Here is a 25,310-nt window from a genome sequence, read left to right on the forward strand (position 1 = left end):
CATTTCTGCCTCCATGGTATGAAATTGTTTTAGAGAAAACAAAGTGCAAGAGCAAGTCAGGAGTGACAACTTCATTTTCAAATCAGACAATTATGGATATACATTATGTTATTTGATTGCACAAAATGATCAGATAATCATTACATTCTCTATTTCCCAGTTAAAGAATCAGTAACTCTAAAGGTGTGTGGAACACAAAATCCCAAAAGCTCATTAGTCATTCGTTTAGTCAGAAAATGCATGAAGAGTTGATATGATACAGGTTGTAGAATCCCCAAAACATTACTGTTGTCAGATGTGATGTTACTCAGGAGAGTCAATTTAAGTCACGAATGTGCAACAACACGTGAGTTTTCATGTACGGCGGGTGCATGACACAAATCATTCAAACCAAGGTTACAAACAAAACCACACTGGCTGTAGACACAGTTTGCCTTTCCCATGCTGTAGATCTACACAGTCTGAGGGCTTTGTAGCTCATTTCATCCCTGGCACAAAATGTACAATATTTGGTTTTATTTGTTAAAATGTACTCTCTCTCCAATTTCCATATTGAAGTGAGGGTTGATCTGCGTATTTGCAGTCTCACAACCTAAAATGAATTCTGAAAAAACTTGCACCAACACATCCTTACTGCAAGTTTTACAATGTGACTCAGGTAATCTTACCAACTATTTAAGTAGTAGTACTAGTTGTCTTTGGTCCTCTAGCTGTTGCTTAGGCTACTACATGCTAACAACTGGTGTAGTCTATTTACCTTTGCCAATAATTTCTAGCATGAAAAGTCAGTGAAAGGGGAAAATTCACAATGGCATTCTCTTTTTTTTTTTTTTTTTTTTTTTTTTTTACAAATGTTAAAAGCCCTACATACCCAAAGGCAATTCAACTTATAGTAAATGATACGACCTCCTCTCTGGATTGTGCACAGACGAGGCCTTTCTCAGTACAGTCATGTTCAAACTCACATCCTTGGGAGTTAGAATTTGCCAGATTGAATTCTGATGTTGAAAACTCTAGGCAACAAGGGTGATGCAAAACATTCAATTTCCAACTGGATTGTGCAGGTGTGCAGGGCCTTGAAAGTATTGACCAAATGGTGTTGATGGAAATTTTCGTACTTAAATTATTTGGCAAGTCTTTGGAGTCTTGTGAGACTGGGTGGAATAGTCAGTGCTGTAGCTTCCTCGTGTTTTGAGTCTTTCCTTTGGTCGTCCAAGATGAGTTTTCTGTATCCGCAATCCTTGCTGTGAGTGGGTCATTGTATCCTCTTGTAATTGCCCTCCTCTGCTCCTGTGGGATGTACCTGTTTGAAATGTTCGTCAGTGGTCCTCTAGTGTAAGTGGAATTTACTCTAGCCAACACCAAGACACATATTACTCCGCGTGATTTTGAGAGGTCCTCCATGTTGAAGTGATTTACTCGAGTTTGTTTTGGGTCTTTAAGAGACACGGATAGCTGCGTACTCTGAAAACTCCTCCTCCCGCCTCCATTGCCGAGGAGCAGCAGCCCCCGGTGGCGGCTGATGGTTGAGTGCGGCGTACACGACAGAACTCCCTTCGTCCTCCACCACGTTCCTCCCTCTCTCTGTGTCCTCTTTTACCTCGCCATAAACGTGCTCGTTATCTCTCGGTGCCTCATTGGGTTGGGAGGACGGTGCGTTTCGCCGGGTGGATCTCCGGGTGGATCTCCGGGAGGGCGGGGCAGAGGGGCTTTGTCTTGGCGAGGCCTGGAGGCTGGCATGTGGGAAGGGCTGCTCCACCATGGGGACTGCCATGTACTACGCACATCCGAAAAAACATTTTGCATTAAACAGTTTAAAGGAATAAAAATGAAATAATGTGGTTATAAATTTGACAATGTATTCTTATCTTACCTGATTTTCAGTTTGTGTCTCTTTCTTTGTTTTCCCTGCATGATGGTGAAATTATAGTTTCATGTGCATAGCATAATTAATCAAATACTTGGCATTTTATCTTGGAGTAGAGAATAAAATGAATAAAAACAAATCGGATCATCTCACCTTTACACCCTCGCATTGATATGATGGATAGAACTATCACTATGACAACAAGTGTCACAATCCCAGCAGCAGGGTACACGTACATCAATATATTTTCTGGGAGCTGAGGAGTAGGAGTTGGGCTACCTGCGAGAGAAAAAAAAGTTGTTTTACTCAACATGGATGTGTGTTTATGTCCTCAATGTAAACCTAACATAGGCCACAGTGTTTGAAAGAACAAAACAAATGTTTCATAATGCAGGTAAAAGCAGGTGAAAAAGCAGAATCACTACAAAACACTGTAAACATAGATGTTTCTTACTTGTTTCATTCTCCCATTTAACAGTGGTAATTTCACCATGACCTATAAGACAACACAGGGCTACTGTCTCAAGTCTTAAATGATTTGATGATAGAGGGGGTGAAAATAGGAGGAATTTCATGTTTTATAGTACAAAATGAAATCAGCTGCATTTGTTTAGTTATTATTCAGTAGCAGTTAGAAATGTAAGCTGGACGGTGTGAACACAGGTTTCCTATGGTATGTATAAATTACTGAAAAAGGAACACTCACCATGGACAGACACATTGATGTTGTGACTCACACCATCTCCACCTCGACACTGATACAGACCTGAGTCACTGACGAGTATTTTTTGGAAGATCAAATACGACGTCCCTTCAGAATGGCTTAACTCTTTCCACTCTGTTTTAATGTGACTGCCACTGCTGACATTAACAGGGTCAATAGGTTGATCAACTTTGTGCCAGGACACTGATGGTGGTGAACTGTTGCAGAAAGAAACTGTGCAGTTCATGGTAAATTCTTGTCCAACAAAGGCCTCGTAAAGTGTGTTGCGTTGTACTTTAATTACTGTTTCACAGTCTTCACCTGCAGGAGAGAATGACAACATAACAGATTATGAGTGATAAGATGAATTTATCCTTGCTTGATACTGTGAAACAGTTGAATTTGAGATAAATTAATGATAATAGTATATAACATAAGATTTGGAACTAAGGCTTCTTTAGTTTAACAACCTCATATATTATATGACAAAAAATCTTTGTAATGTTATGTGAATAGTTGATGGGATTTATATTAGTTAAAGGACACTAAACACATATGTGAAGTACATTAGCCTCATAATACTTTCTTAGTAAGACTGTGAAAGTTACATAGGAAATAAAAAGCAACTTCATATTCAATAAGATCACGCATGACTAACTACAGTAAAAATGAAACTGAAAAAACTCTCTAAACACACTGAAAATGCAAAAAAAAAAAATGACTTGGTGACATTAAATTGTGAACACAATTTGCATGAGATCCAGCGACTGCAGGAACCGAGAGTGTGCCCCACCTAAATGAGACTGTCCGAAGGGGAACTTTAACGTCACATGTAACAGTTCAACCATACATGTAGAGCTGGAGTTCATTTTTTTAATCTTGGAAAAAGAAGCTAACAAAGCAATCTCACGAAAAGGTCCATTTAGTAGCCGTTCTGGAGATTTTGGACACGTCACATGATCTTTAAGTGTTGTAAAAAAGTCATCCACTTTATATTTCCGGAGTAACTGCTTGATGATCGAATGTTGAGATACCTGGTTTTCTCGTGGTAATAATGTCACAGGTAACAATGATTTAACACCATTAAACATGGTGAGAAATAATGTTGGTGGTTCACTTTCCCACAGTGAGCCAACTTTAAATAATACATCTCCTGTGTAAGAAAATCACACACCGCGTCGTCACACCACAAAGAAGCATTTACGGCACAAGAAAACCGCAGAATGTACATAAATACATGAATGAAACTGTGGTCAGTAGTTATGAATAGTAACTCACACAGTCTTTACTCTTTAAAAGAAATTACATTAGTACTTCCTATTACAAAAGGAAAACTGACTACCTCCTTTGTCTATAACAGCATTTCTAAATCACAAGGAACATGAAGATGATTAATGAAGGCTTTTTGTGTCTTGCTTTTAGAAATATTTTGTGCTTCTTCCATGTTTGAAATAAAATCTCTAACAGTTTCCAATGGGCAACTGGAACTGTAAGTAGTGTTTTTAGCATCAGGGAATATGCAGTTTTTTACATCAGCTCAAGAGACATTCATGGTGGAGTTCTCATACTTTTAAAGGCAAGTTGTACCTTTTACACGATACGTTTAAGGCAGAATTGTGGTCCAATCGCGATAAACCCCCTTCGATAGCTGATATCCGTCCAACTTTTAATAACTTTTACACCAAACTGAGCCAATGGTGGTGTTTGGGTTGTGACTGTGCGCCAATGCTGACCTTTTAAAAATCTGAATCCACTGTAGGCTTGTACACAGCACTTTAAAAGTTCATGACCCTCGCAGAAATCAGGCCACCAACTCTTACCAGAGAATTTGGGGAGTGGTCACAAAGCTAACCAGGCCAAATGAAATAAGCTAACTTTTCAGTCCAAAGACTTGATTCAAACCATCACACACCTACAGAGGAAGGAAAGGTAACACCACACAAATACTGAGACAGCACAAAAAATGTTCAAAAAAATATCAACTACTTACTGTCAGCGTTTAAGGCGAGAACCAGCAGTGCTAAGATGGACACATTCAGGACGGTCCAGTAGCGGTTAGGCCTCATGACGGGAACACCTCCTGTCATCTTCCACTCGCAGACAATCCAAGTGGGAGATGTTCCTCCAAGTACATCATTATTTGATTGAACAAAATAGAGAAGTGCTGATCTGAGCCACTTACTGTACTGCTTCCTCTTTCTCTTCTCTCGCTGCTCGCTCCTGTCCAACCCCTGTCTCTTTCCCCCCGAGAACAGGGGCGGTGAATGAAGTGGAGGTGAATGTGAGCCGGTGGGTGGTCTTCTGCAAGTGCTGCAGGTCCAATGCAGTGAAACATCTCAAAACAGGGGGTTCCCACAGTTTCAGGTGCTGATTCTGTTATGATACGGCAACAGCAGACATGTTATGTTTTACTACAATCTCACACTCTCTTTACATTTCCGACTCTTGTTTCAGTCTGTGCACCTTTACATCTTGTATCATTACTTTTTCTCAGCCTCTGTGGTTCAGCCTCTTCAAGCTGACTTCCTCTCCCCTCTCCCTTCCTTTCATCTTTGCCGTCTGCATCTCCTGCAAACTTGTGTGGCCCTGTGCACAGCGGTGTGGTTTCCGTGGAGGATATATAGTGCACTGAGGAGGAGAGGGGGACGCTGCGGCCTCTTGAGCAAGGACGTAGGTTTGGTCTCAACATTGGTAGGGGACACAACAACCCTGCCACCCCCCTGCAAAACAAAGAGGACTTTTTAATGCTGTCAACCAAATGGTTTATGAACATATAAGATGTGAATTTACATTGACAAATGTATTTACATTTAAATAAAACTATGTAGCAGCAGATCAAGGACTAAAACTTTAGGAAATTATCATGTGTTATAATAACTTACAAGTTAACATCAGAATCAGTGGACTATGGTTACTTTAAATATAAATTAGTAATTTACATTTAATCCATAATAGTGTATATTTAATCACACTATCATTTTTTAAACCTCACCTAAAACCCACCTGTTTCCTCATCAGCCTCCTCTACTTCTCTGGTCTGCTGCTGTTTCAGCATACAAAATTATTCATTAATGGTGATATTTTCATGGGATTTCTCGACAGAAAACTAAAACTAAATATAATAGAATCTAATAATACATAAGCCGATTATGTATTCAATTTTAAACCCACTTCCACCCCCCCAATAACCGATATTTGGAACTGATATGCCAACAGAAAACTACTGCTACATAAAGACTCCCGCAGTGGCATCAAGGTGTTTCTATTATTTTGTCCACCCCATTTATATCAGTGAAAGTACTGACCACAGACTACACAGGCTGAGTCAGGGCCAAAGTAGCACCTTTTAAAATTAAATTATTTCATCTGTTGTCTGTTAAAGAAAATAACTATATTTAAATTCTGAATAGCTCTGCTTATTAGTTATTTTTCTAATTTTGGGTTGAAGCGAGACGATTTGGTGGGGCAACTGGAGCATTTGGTGGGGCATTGCCCTGTGCCCATGCCTATAGTGGGGCTCGCATCAGAATGATCTAATATGACTTCACTCCAAACATAGTGCAAATGAGTTCACTCAAATACTAGTAGGGACAATTCTGTCCTCCCAAAATATTGGTAGGGACATGTCCCTACTGCCCATATGCAAACCTACGCCATCTTGAGCTTTAATTCCCACCCTGTTAAAGTGTTTGTGCAGTTGATATCAGGCAACACCATTAGCCTGTAGGCTGCTTATCTCTCAATGACTCAGCCTCCTTTTAAAAGAGCAAATCCAGTTCAAAGAGTTACAAATAGTAGTATTTAGTCAGTAAAAACAACTCTGTAAAGTTTTGTGGCTCTAGAGAGAACTTTAGTTATTCATAATATATCATGGGCCTAATATATGTCAGGGTTAAATAGATGTGATGGAGCTGTATTATGGGAAATGCAGGATCCAGTCCCCCAACTTGTGTTCCTTTAAAATTCTGGAGACATAAGCCCACTGAAAGGAAAGCACTAACACAAGTTTTGATGCTACATGTAGGCTAACTCTGTTCCATATTATGTTTTTTTTTTGTGTGTGTTTTACACATAAAATATTATTATAATTGTAGGAATTGTAGTGGCAGGACAACTTCAATATCTTTCAACAAAAGACAGTAGACTAAAATCTCCCTAAAATGGAAATATTCATCAACATCATTGATGTATACATCTCAGGGGAGAAAATAAACAACAACAATCACAACTAAATAAAAGTATGGTTATTATTATTATTAACATTGTTATTATTGTTGTTGTTATTATTAATTTTGTTTAAGGAATATGTAGTCTGTGTATCAAAAGAAAAAGTACACACAATGGCTGCTTTGTGATAGTCTTATAGTATAATATATTCAACATTATGATTACTATAACTGATGTTTAGCAAATTTTACCTACTTTATCCTGAGTAGTTTCGTCTATCATCAAGTACAGTACAAGTATCTCAAATCTGCAGGCTACTCTTTATACAGAAGTTAATGTATTCAATTACTTTCCACCAATGGAAAAATCACTTGTTGTTATGTAGCCTACTTTTCAGGGGAGACGATGAAAATTAAAAAATAATAATTGAACAAATAATTGCAATGAATAATGAAGTAAAAAGTGACTACTTTTGAGGGTATTTGAGCAATAATACAAGTGGGCTTATCTGAGAGGAGAAGAAAACCATTGCTGAGATTTCTTTCTGGAACAACAGCTCCAGTCTGTGGTGTTCAGGGTCATTGCAAGTTGTCGGGGGGTCACGACTGCGCAGTCTCCCTCCCTTTACGTAATGACGTACATCATTACGTTTCCGACGAGCCGAAAATGGCGGAGTACCTGGCATCCATTTTCGGCACAGAGAAAGACAAGTAAGTTTTATTTAATATTTATTATATCAGTCACCAAACTGATTAGTTTTATACAAAGTATGTTTGCAGCGGTCCTTCTCCACCACCGACTGGACTCAGTTTGTAGCCGCAGCACCGCGGAATGTCATAGTAAACCTTACATTAGCAAGAGGAAGCTAACGCATTGAATGAAACTCATGAAGACACCTTAGCTAACCTGCTGCCACTGTGTACTGTTGGTTTGCGCCAAAATGTTTAATTTTACAAAATGTTCATTTGTTTTTTGGTACACAGATACACATTTGAATCATACTTTATGTGTTATTAAACAGCCAGGTAACGCGCAGCTTGGTTAATAAACGAGGTTGTTAGCAGAGTAGCTATCTCTCAGGCGGATTGTTTTGTTCCGTTTTACCAGTGGAGTGCAGCAAAATGCACCTTACACCTTTGAGGCTAGGAAACTGTCTGCAAGTTACAAAATTCATTAGCGTGTTGTTATGCTTTTATTATAATGTGACTAAGATTTGGAGAATGACTCTGTGGAGATCCTAGATCCTAGAGAAAGTTCAAACCAACATATAGTTAAGATAGCCAAACACAGCCGTGTAATGTTCATTTCAGTCATTAAAAGAAGTGGACAGAAATAAATGTATCCCTTTACCAGAGACTGAAGACCAAGAAGAAATGTGACACAATATTAAGTACGTTTACATGCCAAGTTGTGTTCCGGGTTTCAGTACATTCAGGATATGGTGTTTACATTAAACATGAGAAATCTGGTTATTCATAACTTTAGTCTTTCTGATCATCTGTGTGCAGTGGTCTTGATTTCCCAATATCAAGAAAGAAGCTTTAGCCAGATTTCTTAAATCAGGAGAAAGTGTTTACATGTTCATCACAGAACCATGATACTGATACACACGTAAACAGTCATTTTGAGATTATAACTTCCACAATATCTAGTTTAGCACTGAGATTATGATATATCAATAAAGTGACTATAGCTTTTGTATTGGTTATTGGACCTGATACTGTAGGCCTGGTTGTTTTTAAGTACAGTATATGCCTGGTTGTAGTTTTTCTTTTAACATATATACAGCCAACAAATCCCATGGAAAGAACAATGAGTTGATCCTACTTACAAGTTTTACCCAAGTTGTCAAAGCCTGATATAAAGTTCAATTTTTGTCCACAAATTATTAAAAACACATTAATGAGTCACTGTTGCTCTGGGTGACATGTTCACTTACGTTATCTCATCAGCCTTATCCTTTCCAAGTATGATACATACTCCTTCTTTTCCAGGGTCAATTGTTCATTCTATTTTAAAATTGGAGCTTGCAGACATGGAGACCGCTGCTCGAGATTGCACAACAAACCAACCTTCAGCCAGGTGAGGATCCCACCTAAAATCCCTCCTAAAATAATGGCGTTGATTAAACAAGTGGATATTGATGAATGCTCTATAACTTAAGATAATAATGATAAAAAACATTATAGAGTGCTTTTAAAGGCACTCATAGACATGCCTATGAGGCTGATCTGTTTGTAAATATGTGTTTTATTATGCCTTTATAATAAGACACAAGCTAAAATACAAGTTGATGCCATTAGAAATGTCACAAAACTAGACAATCACCAAGCAATCCTGTCTGACCATATATCTTTTTGTTCTTTCCTCTGCAGACCATCTTGATTCAGAACATCTACCGTAATCCCCAGAACAGTGCACAGACCGCCGACGCTTCCCGCTGTAAGTCAAAAAAAAATTGTCAGCAACCTCCCTGTCTGTTTCCTAAAAGTGGCGTTCACATATAACCACAGATGTGAGGTACTGCTTCAGCCCTGTTAGCTGGACACCCAGTGGGGACCCTGTTGTCTCCCAAGTATCCCAGACCAAATAATCAGTCATTCATCGGTTATCACCCAATACCAACAACAAGCACAAACACCTGCTTGTGACTATCTGTTTTCCAGCCGTCACGTGACTCACAGTGCAGGCCACATGTATCTCCACCGTGACGCCAGTACACAAACAAAACGAACAGTACTCACAGACTCTGCTTTTTAGGGTGGAATACTTAGAAGTGTGTGTGTGTGTGTGTGTGTGTGTGTGTGTGTGTGTGTGTGTGTGTGTGTGTGTGTGTGTTAAGTGTGTTAGGTGTGTTCATTAAATATGTTGAGTCCAGTCTAGTAGAGCTGAAGCAGAACCTTTCTCACAGGTAGGTGTGTTAGAATGATTGATGACTGGTTATAGCCAGACTGTACAGCCAAAAATTGTTGTCTTATTTTTTGCCAATGCCCTGCTCTATTAAAAAAGAACTAAAAGTAGGCGAAGAACATGCTAACATCTTTTTAAACTATCTACAAAACAGTGAAGGGGTCCAGTGAGCTTCCCCTCCAATAAATGAAAGAGTGGTTGTTTCTGAGATGCTTGTGAATGCAACTTCATCCGTCACATAATTAGCTGGAACTTAGTGCAATTTCCTGACAGAAAAATATCTAATCACATTTTTTTTCCCTCCCCAGCTCTATATTTGGTTGGATTTATATCACAGAAGTTTACGTTTTGTATTTCAGACCATTTCCCTCTTGAACATTTACCTTCATAACCTTCAAAACTCTGCCCAGTCTGCTGATGGTTTACACTGTAAGTTCTCCCTTCATCCGCAGGACCCTCCAGCACCGACCACCTGATTTACTGTGTCACACCTCCCCACATAAATCTGGCTTAGTGTAGGAAAATGTCTTCTAGGGGCATTTAAGGCATCACATCATTTCCTGGAGTTAGTAACTGGCCTCATGCTGTTTTGCATGTTTCCCCGGCTTTAGTCAAAAGTACCTGAGTCAGTGTGGTGCAGTAATGTGCACAGAACAGCTTTGGTTTCAGATCCTTCATTTTTGCTTGTGATAGACTTAAAAGCTATAATTAACTGTTCCTCTTTCCTTTACACTTAACAGTTTCACACTGAGCATACAATTCCTGCTTCTGATTCATGGAAGCAGGTTTCTAGTAGTGCTGTCCTCAACACCCTCCTTCCCTAGCCAGGGGGTCATCATGAACTAGTTGAAGTTGAGTTAACCTAAATATTATCTGGTATTATGTCATGGCCCCTCTGCACATAATGTACATGTAGTTACACAAAAAGGAAAAACAGTGGCAAATGTCATTTTAAAGTAAACTCTACCAAACCAAGAGGGGTCAGCTCTAGTTTTTACTTTGCTTCTGTGAAACTGGTCGAATTAACATGAGAAAGCATCCAATATTTTACAGAATCTTACCTCTGTGATCTATGTTTACAGGTAACATTTATATTATACCAGGAAGCATCATGCTACATGCTACTGCAGTTAGTTTTGTCTGTTTAAAGGAATTACACAGTCCGTTTTAAAGACTTTTCTCCCAACACTTGTTTAGCTTTGCCTGAACTGTCCCTTGTTGACATTTTGTAGGCGCCGTCAGCGATGTTGAAATGCAGGAGCACTACGATGAGTTCTTCGAGGTGAGTGACCTTTTGTGCTTGTTACTTTATTCCACAAACTGCAGAACATGACGTCACAGCAGCGTTGTCCGCCTTTTGGAACACTTTGTTGCCAAAAGGTGCAACATGTCATTGCCAAAATGTACCCAGCTTTGCTGAATCAAGAATCCTGCATTAGTTTAGTCAATATTTACACAGCAGGAATTTGCCGCAGCTTCCCTAATGGAAACATTTCACGTCTGCTAAATTAGAAAAGAAATTGTGATTGTGGTAGTGTTTAAAAGTAAAATTGATTGGCCATTTCCTTTATTTCATTTTCTGTTTTCTCTCTGTTAACTTATGAAATGAAAGGCATGCAGTGAATTGCTGCTTATAAACATTTAATACAGTTTGTAGAGTATAAAGTATTTTGGCAAGACAAGTTGTCTTCACTGTCAAACAACTCCACATTAACAGTGTCCCTAACTAATATATGTTGTTATTATTTTTTTGTTTCCTTCGATACCCAACAAACGTCTAAAAGTAACCTCCACAGGAGATCTGTTAGCTGATGTGGTTGAACAGTTTCCTTGTTACCAGGTGCTAATTTTAACTCAAGATAAAGGATGAGAACCTGTTGGACAGGTTGATCGTTCTTTTCCTCTCTTTCTTTTCATCACAGGAGGTGTTCACAGAGATGGAGGAGAAGTATGGAGAGGTGGAGGAGATGAACGTGTGCGATAACTTGGGCGACCACCTTGTTGGCAACGTTTACGTTAAGGTTGGTGATGGATCTAAATATATTTACAATAGGGGGAACCATTTAAAAAGATGGTATAAATGCTGTTAAATTCAGTGGGATCTTGAATTGAAATCATTATGGGCTGATATGAAAACAGCCATGTCAGATTTTATGTCAGATTTAAAAACTAATTTCTAATTTTTAATTTCTAATTCACAATTCTTCTGTTGCCCAGTTTATTTTTTTAGTGTTGATGCTTTGTCATGACGTTAAATTTATTTATGTCCTTTTAGCTACCACCAGTTATTCCCTAAGCTCATGTCTCATCCTGTGTGTGTAGTTTCGTCGTGAGGAGGATGCAGAGAAAGCAGTCATGGACCTGAACAACCGCTGGTTCAATGGTCAACCCATCCACGCAGAGCTCTCCCCCGTCACTGACTTCAGGGAAGCGTGCTGCCGCCAGTATGAAATGGGGTGAGTAACACCTGGAAATCTGATGCAAGGCTGACCGTTTTCTTCATTCTTGATTGCTTTGACATTTTTTGAATGCATTGCCTGCATTGTACCCGAGCAGAGGATTTCTCATTTTCTCTTTACTTGGTCTATAACAACAAAGGAAAGCAGCGAGTCTTCTTGAAGCTGAGATTTAATCTGCAGATGTTTGGTATTTTTACATTATCAATAACTCAAAAAATATTTTATTTCTTAATTACATGATGATGGGCCATACCATTGTCAGTAATGACATTTAAATTATCAGTAGCTGTTGGCCATAAAATCACAATCAACATTAACCCGGGTGCTTTAATACAATATTTTGAATATTTTACAAGCAATTTTATACTAAGCCATGTGTGTGTGTGTGTGTGTGTAAGGGCTTTGGGTGAAGGCAGAAAAAGGTATGTGGCATTGGCAGCAGGGTGCTGAGATTGGAGGAAAGTCTGGAGCTAGACAATCCACGATAAAGCTTCACTGTTCACCCGGCAGCTAAGCTACCAACTGGGTGAAGCAAGCAATTGGCCTGAGGCTCCAGAATATCAGTGGCTCTGAAAGCTCCGGGCTTTACTCTGTTAAAATTGGTCTGTGCTCATTTAATTGAAATCTTGTTTGAGTATATGCACCACTGAAGCACAGTATGACATGATACTGGGGTGAGCATGGGGTAAATGGGGCCCAGTAGCTCATTTTTGCCCCCATGCTTGCGGCTAGATGAGGGTCCACTGTTGACTGCATTCAGCTTGTCATCATCCTCCAGTAAAGCACTGAACTCATTCTGCAGCTGCATGGGCGCTGTGGGAATTATCGCATTTTCTTTTAAATGCAGTGATAAACTTTGTCCTTGCACAGTGTGAGGAAACTTCTGCTCCTCTCCTTTATGAGTCTCTCAGTGATTTTCCATTGGATCGTGGGTTGTTTGCTCTGCCAGTGATAGGACGAACACGAGGGAGATAAATCATCAGATGTTTTGGCATGCTGGCATGCTCCTCAGCATGTGTAACTAAGAGCCTTTTCCTTGTGGCACTGCTCCACCAAATACAATGCAATGTCAGCAAGTTTTAACCCAGCATGTACTCTTTTCCTACAGAGAGTGCACCCGAGGTGGTTTCTGCAACTTCATGCACCTGAAACCCATATCACGGGAACTTCGAAGGGAGCTATACGGCCGCCGCAGGAAAAGGTGCGGAAATCTTGAAAGTGAATGTTTCTACTCGAGGATCAGTTAGAATTTGTAAAGGAATCTTGTCTTTTCTCCCACCAGGCACCGCTCTCGCTCGCGTTCCCGGGAACGACGCTCCCGCTCCAGGGATCGACGACGGGACCGCGAAAGGCGGAGGTCGAGGGATCGGGAGCGCTCTGGACGATTCTGAAGGAAGCCAAGACTGTCCCAATGTCCCACCAAATCCCTCCCTCTTGACCCCAGCAGTGATGACAAAGTTATTTTCTTTTTTGGTGAATTGTTGGAAGTGTTTTTTCTTTTATTCCCTTTTTTTAAGACGAGCTTGTGTCGCTTTCTCAATAAAACAGATTTGTAACTCTGCACTGGCACCACTTGCTTAAAAGAACATTAGTTTATTTCTTATGTAGACTCCTTTTTATAGAAGGAAAACACTGATTACATCACAAGTCATTAAAAACAAATGCAGTTACATGGTGAGACTTTATGGAAAGACATTACTCAGAATTATTAAAAATTGAGCCAAGATTTTGGTCAAAATGTTAAGTGATAAACGACATGGAGGCATCTTATTCTTTTTTTCTGAGTACTTAAAAAAAACAGTAGGTGGAATAGGCACCAAATCATTTTCAAAAGGTCAAATACCCAATAATGAGCTCCTCCTCAGTTCTGTCACCCTGTGGTTATAACTTATATAACACTTATTATAACAAACTTAAGTACTGACTCAAAAACACAGGAATAATCTTTAAATATAATATTAATAATAGATGGATATAATTACATTGCTGCAAATGTATCTTAATTCATACTTGTAAAATATGTTGCCTTTTTTCCATTACTAACTTTTTTATTTTTTATACTGACTGACTGATGCAATATTCACCTAAGCTTAATCAGCCATTGGTGTGGGACTTTCCCCTACACCCATTTATGTTTTCTTTGGAAACAGTCATTTGTTTGTTACTTATGTAATAGGTCATTTGATATGGATATGCATGTTAGAACAATTTGACAATTTGAAACAAAAAAAAAAAGTGTTAGACTTTTACACAGGTCAGCTCTCCAAGACAGGGAGAAGCTGAGGTGATATTCTATATATATTTGCAATCAATCAAATGTCCCAGTAAATCTGAGACTCTTGGGCTCGGTCTGTGGTATCTGCTGCCTGCTTTGCCAAGTTGTTACTTAAGGATACTTGCTTCTTAAAAAAAAAACTGGAGTGGCTGATAGGTAAAGCCATAGAAAAGTATGGAAATCTATCAATTATGTGTATTATTTCAAAGTTCACATACATTCCTTAATGATAGAAACAGTACAGCTGTTTTAAAATAGATTTAATAATAGTTAAAAGTAGTTTGAGATCACCATAACTCCAAGATATGTTGACAAAATTAAAAAGCGTATTCAAATATTGTAAAAACTTTTTTTTTTTTGTCTCCATATCAGTAACATTTTGAAAATAATATCCACTCATGAGAAGTGTTCAAGATGTCACATGCGTCGGAGCCCATGCAGTACGTGTTTGGTCAATAAAAGGTAAACAGATGGTACAGACAACTTTAACACAGCGTTTTCCCAAACCCTTATTGAGAAATCTCCGCTCTGATTGGTGGAGTGGAACAAACAGACGCCCTCGCCGTAACCAATGGGAGGATGCCGTGAAACTTTGACCACGTCCTCCCCGTTTGGTCCACGTGTTTCGTCACGAAAGCCGCTGTCTTTGTCGGAGGGTGTTCACTCCGAGGTGTTGTTCAGGGTCGCTGTGTACATCGGAGTCCTCCGTGGTTTATTTATATATTTTCTTACAGATTTCTGGCCGCATTAAAGTCGTCAGGTGAGTGGGGACAGACGAGTAGAGGAACCGTTAGCTGAAGAAACGTAGAATAGATACATTAAAACACGTGGTATTTCACATTTGGTGGCTGAATGCAGATGTCTGATGCAATATTGAAACTGCGTAGTGCAGATATTTGATAGGCTATTTGTCAGCAAATTTGGTTTGGGGTTTTTTCGTTTAATTGCTGCAGACTATAAACGAAATATGTTTTATTTCTATGAAATTATACAATGTCAATTATACGAGTATGTATTTCAATTTTTTGTCATCCATCCGGTCAGTGCTGAATCGTGTGTAATTTCCTTTAGAGTTTTTATTTCGTTTTAATTTTGCCGTTTTATTCTTTAATATTTGAATTAAGCTTTTTTTATTCTGTCATATAGCTTCCCTGTTGCATATCTATTAGACGTTAAAGCACATAGTAGACAATGTAGGGCCGCAACTAACGATCAAGTGACCTACTGTTTTATCGATTAATCGCTCAATTTAATGTCAAACAACAGTGATATGTCAGTCCCAATGTCCCAGTAGAAGAAGTTATTCATATATAGCTAAGAAAACCTGCGAAAATTCACATTAGAGAAACTGACAGTGTTTTATTTTTTGGTATTTTTGGTTCTCCACTGCAAATAATTAAAATGTCAAAAGATTTTCCGATTAGTAGATACATTTTCAGTCTGTAAAACATCAGAAACCAGTGCAAAATGCTTATCATAGTATCCTGGAGCACAGGGTGTCATCTTCGCATTCCAGACCCCAAAATACTCTTTACTATAATGTAAGAAAGCAACACATTTGCACATTTGAGAGCCTGGAAACTTTGGTAATTTGGTATTTTATGTTTGAAAAAGATTATTCATCCTAAAAAAAGGATGACACTTTGAATGATGACACAAGAATTGTTAGTATTCTTGTTACTAATATTGTTGCTGTTATATACTTGTCAATTTATAAACCTATCTTTTCAGTATTTATGATCGTTATCATTACACACCTGTGAGCATCACCATAAAGTCAAACATGGTGATTTGCATGTAAATTAAAAGGTAATCATAATTAGGATACCTGCCTATTATCAGGTGTATGTGTCCACAGTTTTACATTGTGTTTCTACGCCCAGCATTCCTGATGTTCACATTTGGCCGACCATTTGTTATGGCTGAGTGAGTATCTATAGGCTGCTCTTCTGGTGCTGTTGACCAGCGGATACCCTGGTTGTGTTTGTTGCTGGTAGAGCAGTGATCTGAGCAACACTTGTGCCAATTTATAATAAGCTGAGATTTAAAACAAAAAATGGCTACAGCACTGTACATACCAAAGGAGATTAGAAATGTCACGACTTAAGCAGATAACCAAGTCTGATATGGTAAGATTGTTACAGGGATTTTTCATTTGACTGGGTTTGATGTTGCCAGGCTCAGATCAGGTGATTTTGCACTGTATTTCTTCAGCCTGTTAGGTATTTGAGGATTGGATTCTTGGCTTGAGTGTGGCGTATTAAACAAATTGAAGTTTCTCCTCGTTAAATCCTCTTTCAAGTCTTTCCTGCCGTGCACTCCGGGCTGCATGTGCTCTCACGGAGGATCATGTTGCCCTGTTGAACCCACATATCACCTACTCTCTTCCCACATTCTCCACAGCCGTTGTCGCCAGTGTAACCTTAAGAGTGCATGCGGAGATCATCTGATACCAAGCGTTGAATGTGGGCAGGAAAGGAGATTAAAACCTTACACTTTCAGATAGGCACCGAAAACGATAGCTGATGAAAGTTACGTAAGGATTACAGACGGAAGTATAAATGTATTCTTGTGTTCATTTCTTATTTTTAAGTGTGATTGTAACTCCAAAGCAGCATATCTTGGACCAGATTTCTCTCCCATGCAGAGCTGTTTGCTTAAGAAGATGTAGTTGGTTTACTGTGTGGACACTGTCTGAACTCATGGTGGAGTCAAAGAGGGGCCCCCGGTTCAACAGCTGGCCCCGCTGTGTGCACTGTGTATTAGTGAAGGTTCATATGAGCTGGATGGTGGAGAAACCTAACGGATGAGCTAACACGTCAAACAGAGATGCTGATAGGCTAAAGGATGGGAGGCAGCAGATTTTTTGTTGTTGTGAAAAAATATTGTCTGTAGGGCTGCAGCTGATTATTTTCATTAGTGAATAATCTGCACATTATTTTTTCAATTAATGCATTAAATAATTGATCATTAAAATGCCAGTAATTGGTGAAAAGGCCCATCACAATCTGTCACTATCTATTTTCAGTCCTCGTTGTTTGCCAAACCTTAGGTCTATACCTGCAAGACGAACTGTCTGCTCCTGTTCTGGGCGGCTTTTATTACTGAAACTAATATCAACCTTTCTACAATTTTGATGTTTATTCTTTAGCTTGTCTTAAAGTCACTGACCCACCTTAGAGCCCCTCTTTGGACCACACAGACTGGTACTATTTATCGCCTCGCAGTACTGAATTTCAGTTAACATTTAGTTACACATTTGCAACTTTTACAACATTTTACAGCTGGTAACAACCAATGATTGAGCCACTTTAGTTTTACATTCACAAACAAAGATAATCCGAGGCACATTGCCTGCACATTTCATCTCTTTTCCTCTTCAGAAATGTAGCGCCCATCACCTTCTTAAGAAATGTCACTGTTCCTTTTTCTATAGTGTAGGAATGATGCAATACTAACTACAACTTGAGCAGCCAGTCAGTCCTCCTTCCCCATTACTCTCAATTTCTGTAATTACAGCATGATCATTTGCTCATCATGACTAGGTGAAATGTCAAGTAATAATGAATATGTGTAGGTGTGACACCTGCAATGGGCGGGGGTGGGGGGGTGGGGGGGGTGTAACAACAGCAAAGTGCACTGCCAAATTTCCCAGCATGACAGAGCTTTGCCGGTGCTGGTAATGACTCAGCATTTATGGAAGAAAGGAGTGGTTCAGTGTTGGGTTTTTGCTTTTATTGTGTTATGTAACAATATAGTTAGAATTAAATTTAATGTACATTTTGACTGTTTGTATCTTTAATGAAGAAGTTGAAAAAGTTGTCTTTTTCATGAAATTTTCTGTTAATTTTCTGATACATCAGTCCTGGATACCTTAAGGAGCAATCTTATCTATATGGAGAAAATGTCACAGGTAACTACATAATCCTGTTTCCTCTGTGTTTTCCAGGCTAAACCATGCCGTCAGTTCCCTCAACCAAAGAGACCACTGTCAATGGCCCAGTGTGCCCCCACGCTGCCAAGCTGCACAACCACACCAACGGAGAAGCCAAACTCCGGGAGGGCTCCTTCCCACTGAACGGGGTTGACAAGCTACCCAAGGTAGGGGACACCCAAGAGACGGCCCGAACCATTCAGATCAACACAAATAACACTTCTCCCGAGAGGAAATGGATCCGGCCCGACCTTCCCAGCCGCTGCAAATGGAGCCTGGGAGCCTCGAACGCCGACTCTCCTCACACACGAGTTCCAAGGTCAGTGTGATGTTCAAGGCTCTAACGCTGTGACACATGAAACTGTTTTGATTTGCAGTGAAAAATCCAGCTTGACCAAACAACACTTGTTTGGAACTTATTGTACAGATGGCAGTTACCATTGTTTGTTTAAACCAGTGAAACCCAGCTGTAACACATAACTGAGAAGTGACACTTGACACATAAACACTTGTTTTTAAAAGACTCCTCAAACCAGAGAAACAAGTGGCAGCAACTGTTATTACCCCACACTAGTCTCGACAAGTTAAAACAACGAGTGATGTTGATGTGATTAACTTTGCCGTGTATCCACATGCACAGACAGTGCTGAAACCCCCTCTCTCTCTCCTCTCAGAGCTGTTGCTCCGACCATCCTCCCAAACATCCTGCACAGGATCGGTGACACTCCCTTGGTACGCATCAACAAGATCCCCAAAGCGTTTGGACTCAAATGTGAAATATGTGAGTCACTCAAGCAATCAAGCACTCAAGCCAAGACACATTCTCAGATAAGGCCGAAGGTGTGACTGTTAGTACAATTTCACTCATTGACAACTTGTAAACTTGTGAGTAGGGAGGCGAGAGATGTTACAAATGTTCCAGCTCAGAATATGATTCACTTATGAATGGAAGGCATTTCAGCATCGATTGCATTTCAGTATTTCATTTTTTGGATCATCTCTTATCAAAATGCCTTTTTAATGTGACACTGAAACAAATGTTTCCGTTGTGTATTTTTTTTAGTGGCCAAGTGTGAGTTCTTCAACGCTGGCGGCAGTGTCAAGGACAGGATCAGCCTGCGGATGGTGGAGGACGCTGAGAGAAACGGGATCCTCAAGCCTGGAGACACCATTATAGAGCCAACCTCTGGAAACACTGGTAATTAACTGCATGTGTTTCTACTCAGGAATGTATGCGTGTCTACGAGGAATGGTATTTAAAGGTGTTGAGCAGCAGCGTTATAAAATGTGCTCGTATATGTGTGTTAAGGTATTGGACTGGCCCTGGCTGCAGCTGTGAAAGGCTACCGCTGCATCATTGTCATGCCTGAGAAAATGAGCATGGAGAAGGTGAGTTCTCTATCAGAATGAAACTATCACTCTGTCAAAGGGGGGACACACTTGCTAGCAATTCCCCGAACTGGCATATTTCTATTTGATTATTTTTGACTCTCATTCTCTTGTGGTGCGTTCATGTCCCCTAGACAAATGGTAAAAACGGTGTAGGAGTCATCTTTTGTCTTTAAATGTAAATTTTATTTTCAACTAATGAATTCAGAAAGCTGCTGACTCATTTTCAAAGCCTTTATGGTTTAACCTCAATGCCCACATGGAAGCCTGATAACGGAACATGTTTTTTCAGTCAGTTAGTTGAAGTTAAAACTTGCAGAAATGAGTCTTTCTTTGTCTTTATTACCTGCCCTTTTCAACACAGGTGAAGTGCACCTGTTTAGTAGTAGGTTTGACTCTATTTCAGCAGGTGTATCAAGCCTCTCAAGTGCTTATGTTCATTACAAGCTGCATTTGAACTTCAGTATTTTGTTCATGGTGGAGATGGAGAGGCTGTCCAAACCTTCCTGCCACAGTGATTGTACAGGGTCTTGGTATATAATCCTTAAATGACACATGCTGCACATCTATGTGCATATGGAGCTTACCTAGTATCTGGCAAAATTATGGTACAACTTAACAGGCCAAATCTGAAGTCGTACAACAATAGATTGTTGACTGTTTTTCCTGGTTGTTTGGTGTTTTTTTGTGCAGGTGGATGTCCTGAGAGCTCTCGGAGCCGAGATTGTCCGCACACCCACCAGCGCCCGCTTTGATTCGCCAGAGTCCCACGTGGGCGTTGCCTGGCGCCTCAAGAACGAGATCCCCAACTCCCACATCCTGGATCAGTACCGTAACCCCAGCAACCCACTGGCTCACTACGACACCACAGCTGAAGAGATCCTGGAGCAGTGCGATGGTACAAAGATCTTTGACCATATAATACAAATCAATACCTTTGACATAGCTTTGACTTTGCTCACAACTCTCAGCAGAAACCAGATTTGCTCGACAAACAATCAAGAAAATTCTTCATATCTTTATTTTTTTAACAGGTAAAATCGACATGCTGGTGGCAGGAGCAGGCACAGGGGGGACGATCACAGGTATCGCCCGCAAACTGAAGGAAAGATGCCCCAACATCAAAGTAAGTTGTCTCTGTCCAGAAGTCAAAGAGGACAAGTCAGTGTTTTTTCTAAGATTATGCTCCTGAGTCTGAAAGTAGCACAGCTTTTGTGATTAATTTCATACTCACTCTAGCCTTGGCTGAAAGTGTCTGAAGTGGAATAACTGCTGAGCCACTTATGAATGGTGTGTGTTGTGTGCAGATTGTTGGAGTCGACCCAGAGGGCTCCATCCTGGCTGAGCCTGATGAGCTTAACAAGACCGATAAAACCCAGTATGAGGTAGAGGGCATCGGGTACGACTTCATCCCCACCGTGCTCGACAGATCAGTGAGTTCCAGGAACTGTCCCCCCCTTACTTCCTTTTCTTTTGTTTACCTGACTCACAACCATTAATTTTAAAATTTTTTCCAGGTGATTGATACCTGGTACAAGTCCAATGATGAGGAGTCTTTCAACATGTCTCGTATGCTGATTAGAGATGAGGGCCTGCTGTGTGGTAAGTGCTCCGTGCAAACACCGACACCAACTTTCCGACTGTGTGAGGAAAAGCCAACTCAGCTTCCTGCTCTTTGCTCTAACAGGAGGCAGCTCTGGAACGGCCATGGCAGCAGCGGTGAACGTGGCCCAAGAGCTGAAGGAGGGCCAACGCTGTGTGGTCATCCTGCCCGACTCCATCCGCAACTACATGTGAGAATCCCACATCCAAATAACCAGATGATGCATTCTTTAATTCATCATCTTCAGCTCAAAAAGAAAAAAAAAAACATTTCGTGTCACATTCTGACACATTCCTGCTGTCGAATCGCGTTTGGGGTTTAGTTTCTTGAGGAAAATTGCAGCATTCTTCTTCCTCTTTGACAGTTTTGGCAGCACATTTCCCAGCGCACTGTGCATTAGAAAATCTGTTTTGTAAGACACTCACTAGAGGCGACATGAAATTTGACTGTGGCTGCAAATACTTGATTTAGTTTGTACTCATTGTTTAAAAACTATCTCTATTTCTCACCCTCAAGGTCCAAGTTCCTGAGTGACAAGTGGATGGTAGACAAGGGCTTCCTGAGGGAGGAGGACCTCATGGTGAAGAAACCATGGTATGTGTGATGAAAGGCTTTATTCTCTATTTTCCTCTGTCTGTGTGTGTGTGTGTGTGTGTGGGTGTGGTTGTGTGAAACCCTCTCATTCCTCTGCGTCTGTCAGGTGGTGGAACCTGAAGCTGCAGGGTCTGAACCTGTCCGCCCCCCTCACCGTCCTGCCAACCGTCACCTGTCAGAAGACAATCAAAATCCTCAAGGAGAAGGGCTTCGACCAGGCGCCTGTGGTGGATGAGGCCGGGTGAGTGTCACGCTGAAATACTGCAGGTCTGGATCATGTTTGGTCCTATTGTGTTGTATCACAGTATCAAAGGTTTAACTTCAACCCCTGTGTGTGTGTGTGTGTTTGTGTGTGCAGGCTAATCCTGGGCATGGTGACTTTGGGGAACATGTTGGCCTCGATTCTGGCAGGAAAGATCAAGCTGTCGGACCCGGTCAGCAAAGTGCTCTACAAGCAGTTCAAACAGGTCAGACACTAAATAAAACATGTCTGTTCATGGCTGCTGCATTCAGGGAAATGTCCAAATGTGACAAAGAGATCCCCTCGTGGTGTTTTTCATACAAGTTATAGGCTGAATTTGAAGACTAAATTCTTAATTCTGATTGGCTGAGAGCAGGAGCCAATGAGGCAGACCAGTTCAGGGGAGCATCTCCAGGTGAAAAGGCTCTGAACTGACTTGACTAGAGAGATTTCAGCAAGTCAGGATATGAGACAAGACCAGGTTCAGCTGTGATACGTTTAATGGAGTTCAGTAAAAGATTTGAAAGTATGTATTTTAAAAATCTGTATTCATGAAATTCTTTTGGCTGATTATGAAAAAAAGTATATCAGCATTACAGAGTATTTTCTGTTAAAAGCATATTTGACAACTTTGATACATTTCCATCTCACCAGATAAATAATAGCCCCCTTGTGCATGTGCTACTTAGATTTTTTTGATAACATGTTAATGATGAATTTATTCACCTCTTAGCAATCTCAACACATTCCCTCATTTCCATTCACAGATCCGTCTCACTGACAATTTAGGAAAGCTATCCCGCATTCTGGAGACTGACCACTTTGCGCTGGTGGTACATGAACAGATCCAATGTAAGTACTACAGCATTTTCACAAACATGCAAATGCACACACACCTCCTTGGTTTATGTGTCTTGCTTGAGTCAGAACTTTGGCACCCCTGTGTGGTGGTATGACAAAACTGTCACTCTAAATGCTTAGATTAACGTAATTAATTATTGCATAAATCAGTCATATCTTTGATTTATAACATGTATTCTCATAAATGCCATAAATCAATCGGTCAGTGTTGTTATCCTCAGCAACTCAGACTGAGTGTACACATGCGGGGTCAGTGTCTTTCTCAAGGCCACACTGTTGACTGCTGATGAACCCGGGACTCTGCCACACCCGCATTTTTAAGCTAACATCGGTCTGGCTCAGGGGCTCGACTTTCCGCTGATCATCCCTCTCTGATACATGAGTGTCAAAGTCCAGCTGAAGCGCGAGCATCCCAAAGAGTGTTTGTGTGTTTTTGGTCCAGGATTCAAAGTGGTTAATAAGATATTGGCAAACTCAGACTTTCTGGATCTGAACATGAAGTGCAACCTGACGTCATTACACGGTGGAATCACTGAATAAAAGTCAGTGACACAGAATGAAATTAATTCTCAAGCTGCAGGATTTATATGTGCTTCCTCTTCCCTTCAGCAGCTGTTTTATAATGACCACCGGAGGAGTGTCAGATTAAAGATGGACACAGACTGACCTTTAAATATTGTGTTATTGCTTTTATACACATTTTATGAGTCCACTGGCCAAGTTTGATTGTGTCCAAGCTGCACAAAAAGAGTTTGGCACAAATGTAACCAGCTGGTGAACATAATGTAGCTAAAAGAGAGTGATTATTTGACTTTAATTCATCACATGGACAGACACATGGATCCAGATGTTTCTTGCTTCATATTTGCTGGATGTGAAAATAGGCAACTGTTTGCTAAACATTCCTCACACTAACAGAAAGTGATGATATAGCAATATGGTCTGTAGGTTACTGCCCCCAAGTGGCCAAAAAAATGAACTAATGCTGTTCTTTCTTTTTTTTGGATTGTAGTTTTAAATAGACTATTACCAATTGCATAAGATGTGTACAGGCAGTAGGCCCATACAGTTGAGACCTTTTAGAGTCCTGCTGTGGAATCGGTCCCATTTCCTACATACAACCAAACACTAAACTGGTTTTGTTTAGAGGTTTTGTTTTTATTCAAACAAAACCACTTTTCAACAGAGTTTTAATCTTAATCTTAATCTTTAATCTCTGAGCATTGAATTTGGCATCACAGATCATTGTGAAAACAATATAAAAGTGTGGTGGTTCTCTCAAATACACCCTCTGAACCCTTCTGCTCCTCCACCAGACTTGACAGACGGCTCTCCCAGTCTGAAGCAGATGGTTTTCGGCGTGGTGACAGCCGTCGACCTGCTCAACTTCGTCACAGGGCGGGAAAGGAGAGAGCGATCAATGTCGGAGTCAACTGACGAGCTGAATTGAACTGGCAGACTAAAACACACACAGGACACGCTTGTATATTTCATTCACTACTATAACAAGATGAATAGACATGTCTGAAAGGTAGCAAAAAATAAAAATAAGAAATGGGAAGTTTTTGATTGAAGTTAGCATTTTTTCCATTTAAAAAAAATATTGATTCATTTTTTTATGTTTAAGTCTTAAAGTATAATGAGTAAAGTATGTTGTGCCATTCAGTCATTTTATGTTATTACTTATTTGAGGCATTTGATTATGATTTATTATATCTGCTTGTAGTGTTCAAAGCAATCTTTTGTAAGTTTGTAACTTATAGAAAGCTTTTTGTTTTGTATCAGGGTTTTGAATATAGGCCTCTGTGTTACTGTTTTATTTGTCGGAAAAGAACATGATTGATTCACTGCAGCTTTGTGTACCCATCAAACATTAGAGATAAGAGAATAATATTAAAGCCACATTCATCTCATTCATCAAGATAAGACAAATAGACAGTTGCTGTATATAAGCATTTGATCTTTCCAATGTCACTCACTGTGTGCTTTGTGTCTTTGTACACAAGAAGAAATACATGTGGAATATAATCAGATTTCTTAAAACAATCATGTATTATTTTCCTCTCCTGTTTCAGCATAATGTCTGTGAATTAAGTGTAAAGTGACTATTTACTCTTGGCTGTGTCTAGGAGAAACATTTTTTTATTGCATCATTTTTCCTTCATGAATGTGTATGATTAAATAAAATTTAAAGAAAGTCTCTAAACAGTCTTCCCGGTTATTGTAAAGAGAATATTGCAAAGTTGCACTTCATACCTTCATTCCTGAAGGGCAAGGAGATATTTTTTTATATCTTCAGAGCACTAT

The 25,310-nt window shown here is 40.0% G+C and overlaps 3 protein-coding genes across 5 annotated transcripts; 2 read left to right on the forward strand and 1 right to left on the reverse strand.

Moving 5' to 3' along the window:
• Positions 1 to 56: 56 nt before the first annotated feature.
• LOC111236712 (B- and T-lymphocyte attenuator-like) lies at positions 57 to 8,745 on the reverse strand. Of its 2 annotated transcripts, none has more exons than XM_022765557.1 (9): positions 8,677 to 8,745; positions 5,574 to 5,613; positions 5,055 to 5,290; positions 4,561 to 4,943; positions 2,574 to 2,891; positions 2,322 to 2,363; positions 2,021 to 2,146; positions 1,874 to 1,908; positions 57 to 1,777 (listed from the first exon to the last, which is right to left on the reverse strand). In XM_022765557.1, the coding sequence occupies exons 4-9, from the start codon at positions 4,655 to 4,657 to the stop codon at positions 1,439 to 1,441; spliced, it is 957 nt and encodes a 318-aa protein (XP_022621278.1). In that variant the 5' UTR covers positions 4,658 to 4,943; positions 5,055 to 5,290; positions 5,574 to 5,613; positions 8,677 to 8,745; the 3' UTR covers positions 57 to 1,438. The 2 variants fall into 2 exon arrangements, with proteins under 2 accessions (XP_022621278.1, XP_022621279.1); XM_022765558.1 differs by having other exon boundaries at positions 5,574 to 5,610; positions 8,677 to 8,730.
• Positions 7,400 to 13,667, forward strand: LOC111236723 (splicing factor U2AF 35 kDa subunit-like). 2 transcript variants are annotated; one of them, XM_022765572.1, is made up of 8 exons: positions 7,400 to 7,447; positions 8,732 to 8,819; positions 9,113 to 9,179; positions 10,880 to 10,929; positions 11,570 to 11,668; positions 11,970 to 12,103; positions 13,215 to 13,307; positions 13,389 to 13,667. In XM_022765572.1, exons 1-8 carry the CDS (start codon positions 7,404 to 7,406, stop codon positions 13,495 to 13,497), a joined length of 684 nt encoding a protein of 227 aa, XP_022621293.1. In that variant the 5' UTR covers positions 7,400 to 7,403; the 3' UTR covers positions 13,498 to 13,667. The 2 variants fall into 2 exon arrangements, with proteins under 2 accessions (XP_022621293.1, XP_022621295.1); XM_022765574.1 differs by lacking the exons at positions 7,400 to 7,447; positions 8,732 to 8,819 and adding an exon at positions 10,007 to 10,076.
• A 1,357-nt stretch (positions 13,668 to 15,024) lies between these two features.
• Positions 15,025 to 25,203, forward strand: LOC111236694 (cystathionine beta-synthase-like). The gene is made up of 15 exons (XM_022765519.1): positions 15,025 to 15,141; positions 18,331 to 18,634; positions 18,990 to 19,096; positions 19,379 to 19,513; positions 19,625 to 19,704; positions 20,398 to 20,602; positions 20,739 to 20,830; positions 21,012 to 21,137; positions 21,222 to 21,306; positions 21,392 to 21,497; positions 21,824 to 21,901; positions 22,008 to 22,142; positions 22,260 to 22,368; positions 22,910 to 22,994; positions 24,320 to 25,203. Exons 2-15 carry the CDS (start codon positions 18,339 to 18,341, stop codon positions 24,451 to 24,453), a joined length of 1,773 nt encoding a protein of 590 aa, XP_022621240.1. The 5' UTR covers positions 15,025 to 15,141; positions 18,331 to 18,338; the 3' UTR covers positions 24,454 to 25,203.
• The last annotated feature ends 107 nt before the right edge of the window (positions 25,204 to 25,310 follow it).

This window comes from Seriola dumerili, unplaced genomic scaffold (genome assembly GCF_002260705.1).
Source record: "Seriola dumerili isolate Sdu_G_001 unplaced genomic scaffold, Sdu_1.0 BDQW01000716.1, whole genome shotgun sequence".
NCBI classification, from domain to species: domain Eukaryota; kingdom Metazoa; phylum Chordata; class Actinopteri; order Carangiformes; family Carangidae; genus Seriola; species Seriola dumerili.

Excerpts from the sequence above, each read along its gene's own strand:
- LOC111236712 (XM_022765557.1), bottom strand. The coding sequence starts at position 4,657 with ATGACAGGAGGTGTTCCCGTCATGAGGCCTAACCGCTACTGGACCGTC. Across the intron at positions 2,147-2,321 it reads TAAATGGGAGAATGAAACAA|GTAGCCCAACTCCTACTCCT; the intron begins GTAAGAAACATC and ends TTTCTCTCGCAG. Across the intron at positions 1,909-2,020 it reads ATCAATGCGAGGGTGTAAAG|GGAAAACAAAGAAAGAGACA; the intron begins GTGAGATGATCC and ends ACCATCATGCAG.
- LOC111236723 (XM_022765572.1), top strand. The coding sequence starts at position 7,404 with ATGGCGGAGTACCTGGCATCCATTTTCGGCACAGAGAAAGACAA. Across the intron at positions 7,448-8,731 it reads TTCGGCACAGAGAAAGACAA|GGTCAATTGTTCATTCTATT; the intron begins GTAAGTTTTATT and ends CTTCTTTTCCAG. Across the intron at positions 8,820-9,112 it reads ACAAACCAACCTTCAGCCAG|ACCATCTTGATTCAGAACAT; the intron begins GTGAGGATCCCA and ends TTTCCTCTGCAG.
- LOC111236694 (XM_022765519.1), top strand. The coding sequence starts at position 18,339 with ATGCCGTCAGTTCCCTCAACCAAAGAGACCACTGTCAATGGCCCAGTG. Across the intron at positions 19,514-19,624 it reads GCCAACCTCTGGAAACACTG|GTATTGGACTGGCCCTGGCT; the intron begins GTAATTAACTGC and ends ATGTGTGTTAAG. Across the intron at positions 21,138-21,221 it reads CCACCGTGCTCGACAGATCA|GTGATTGATACCTGGTACAA; the intron begins GTGAGTTCCAGG and ends AATTTTTTCCAG.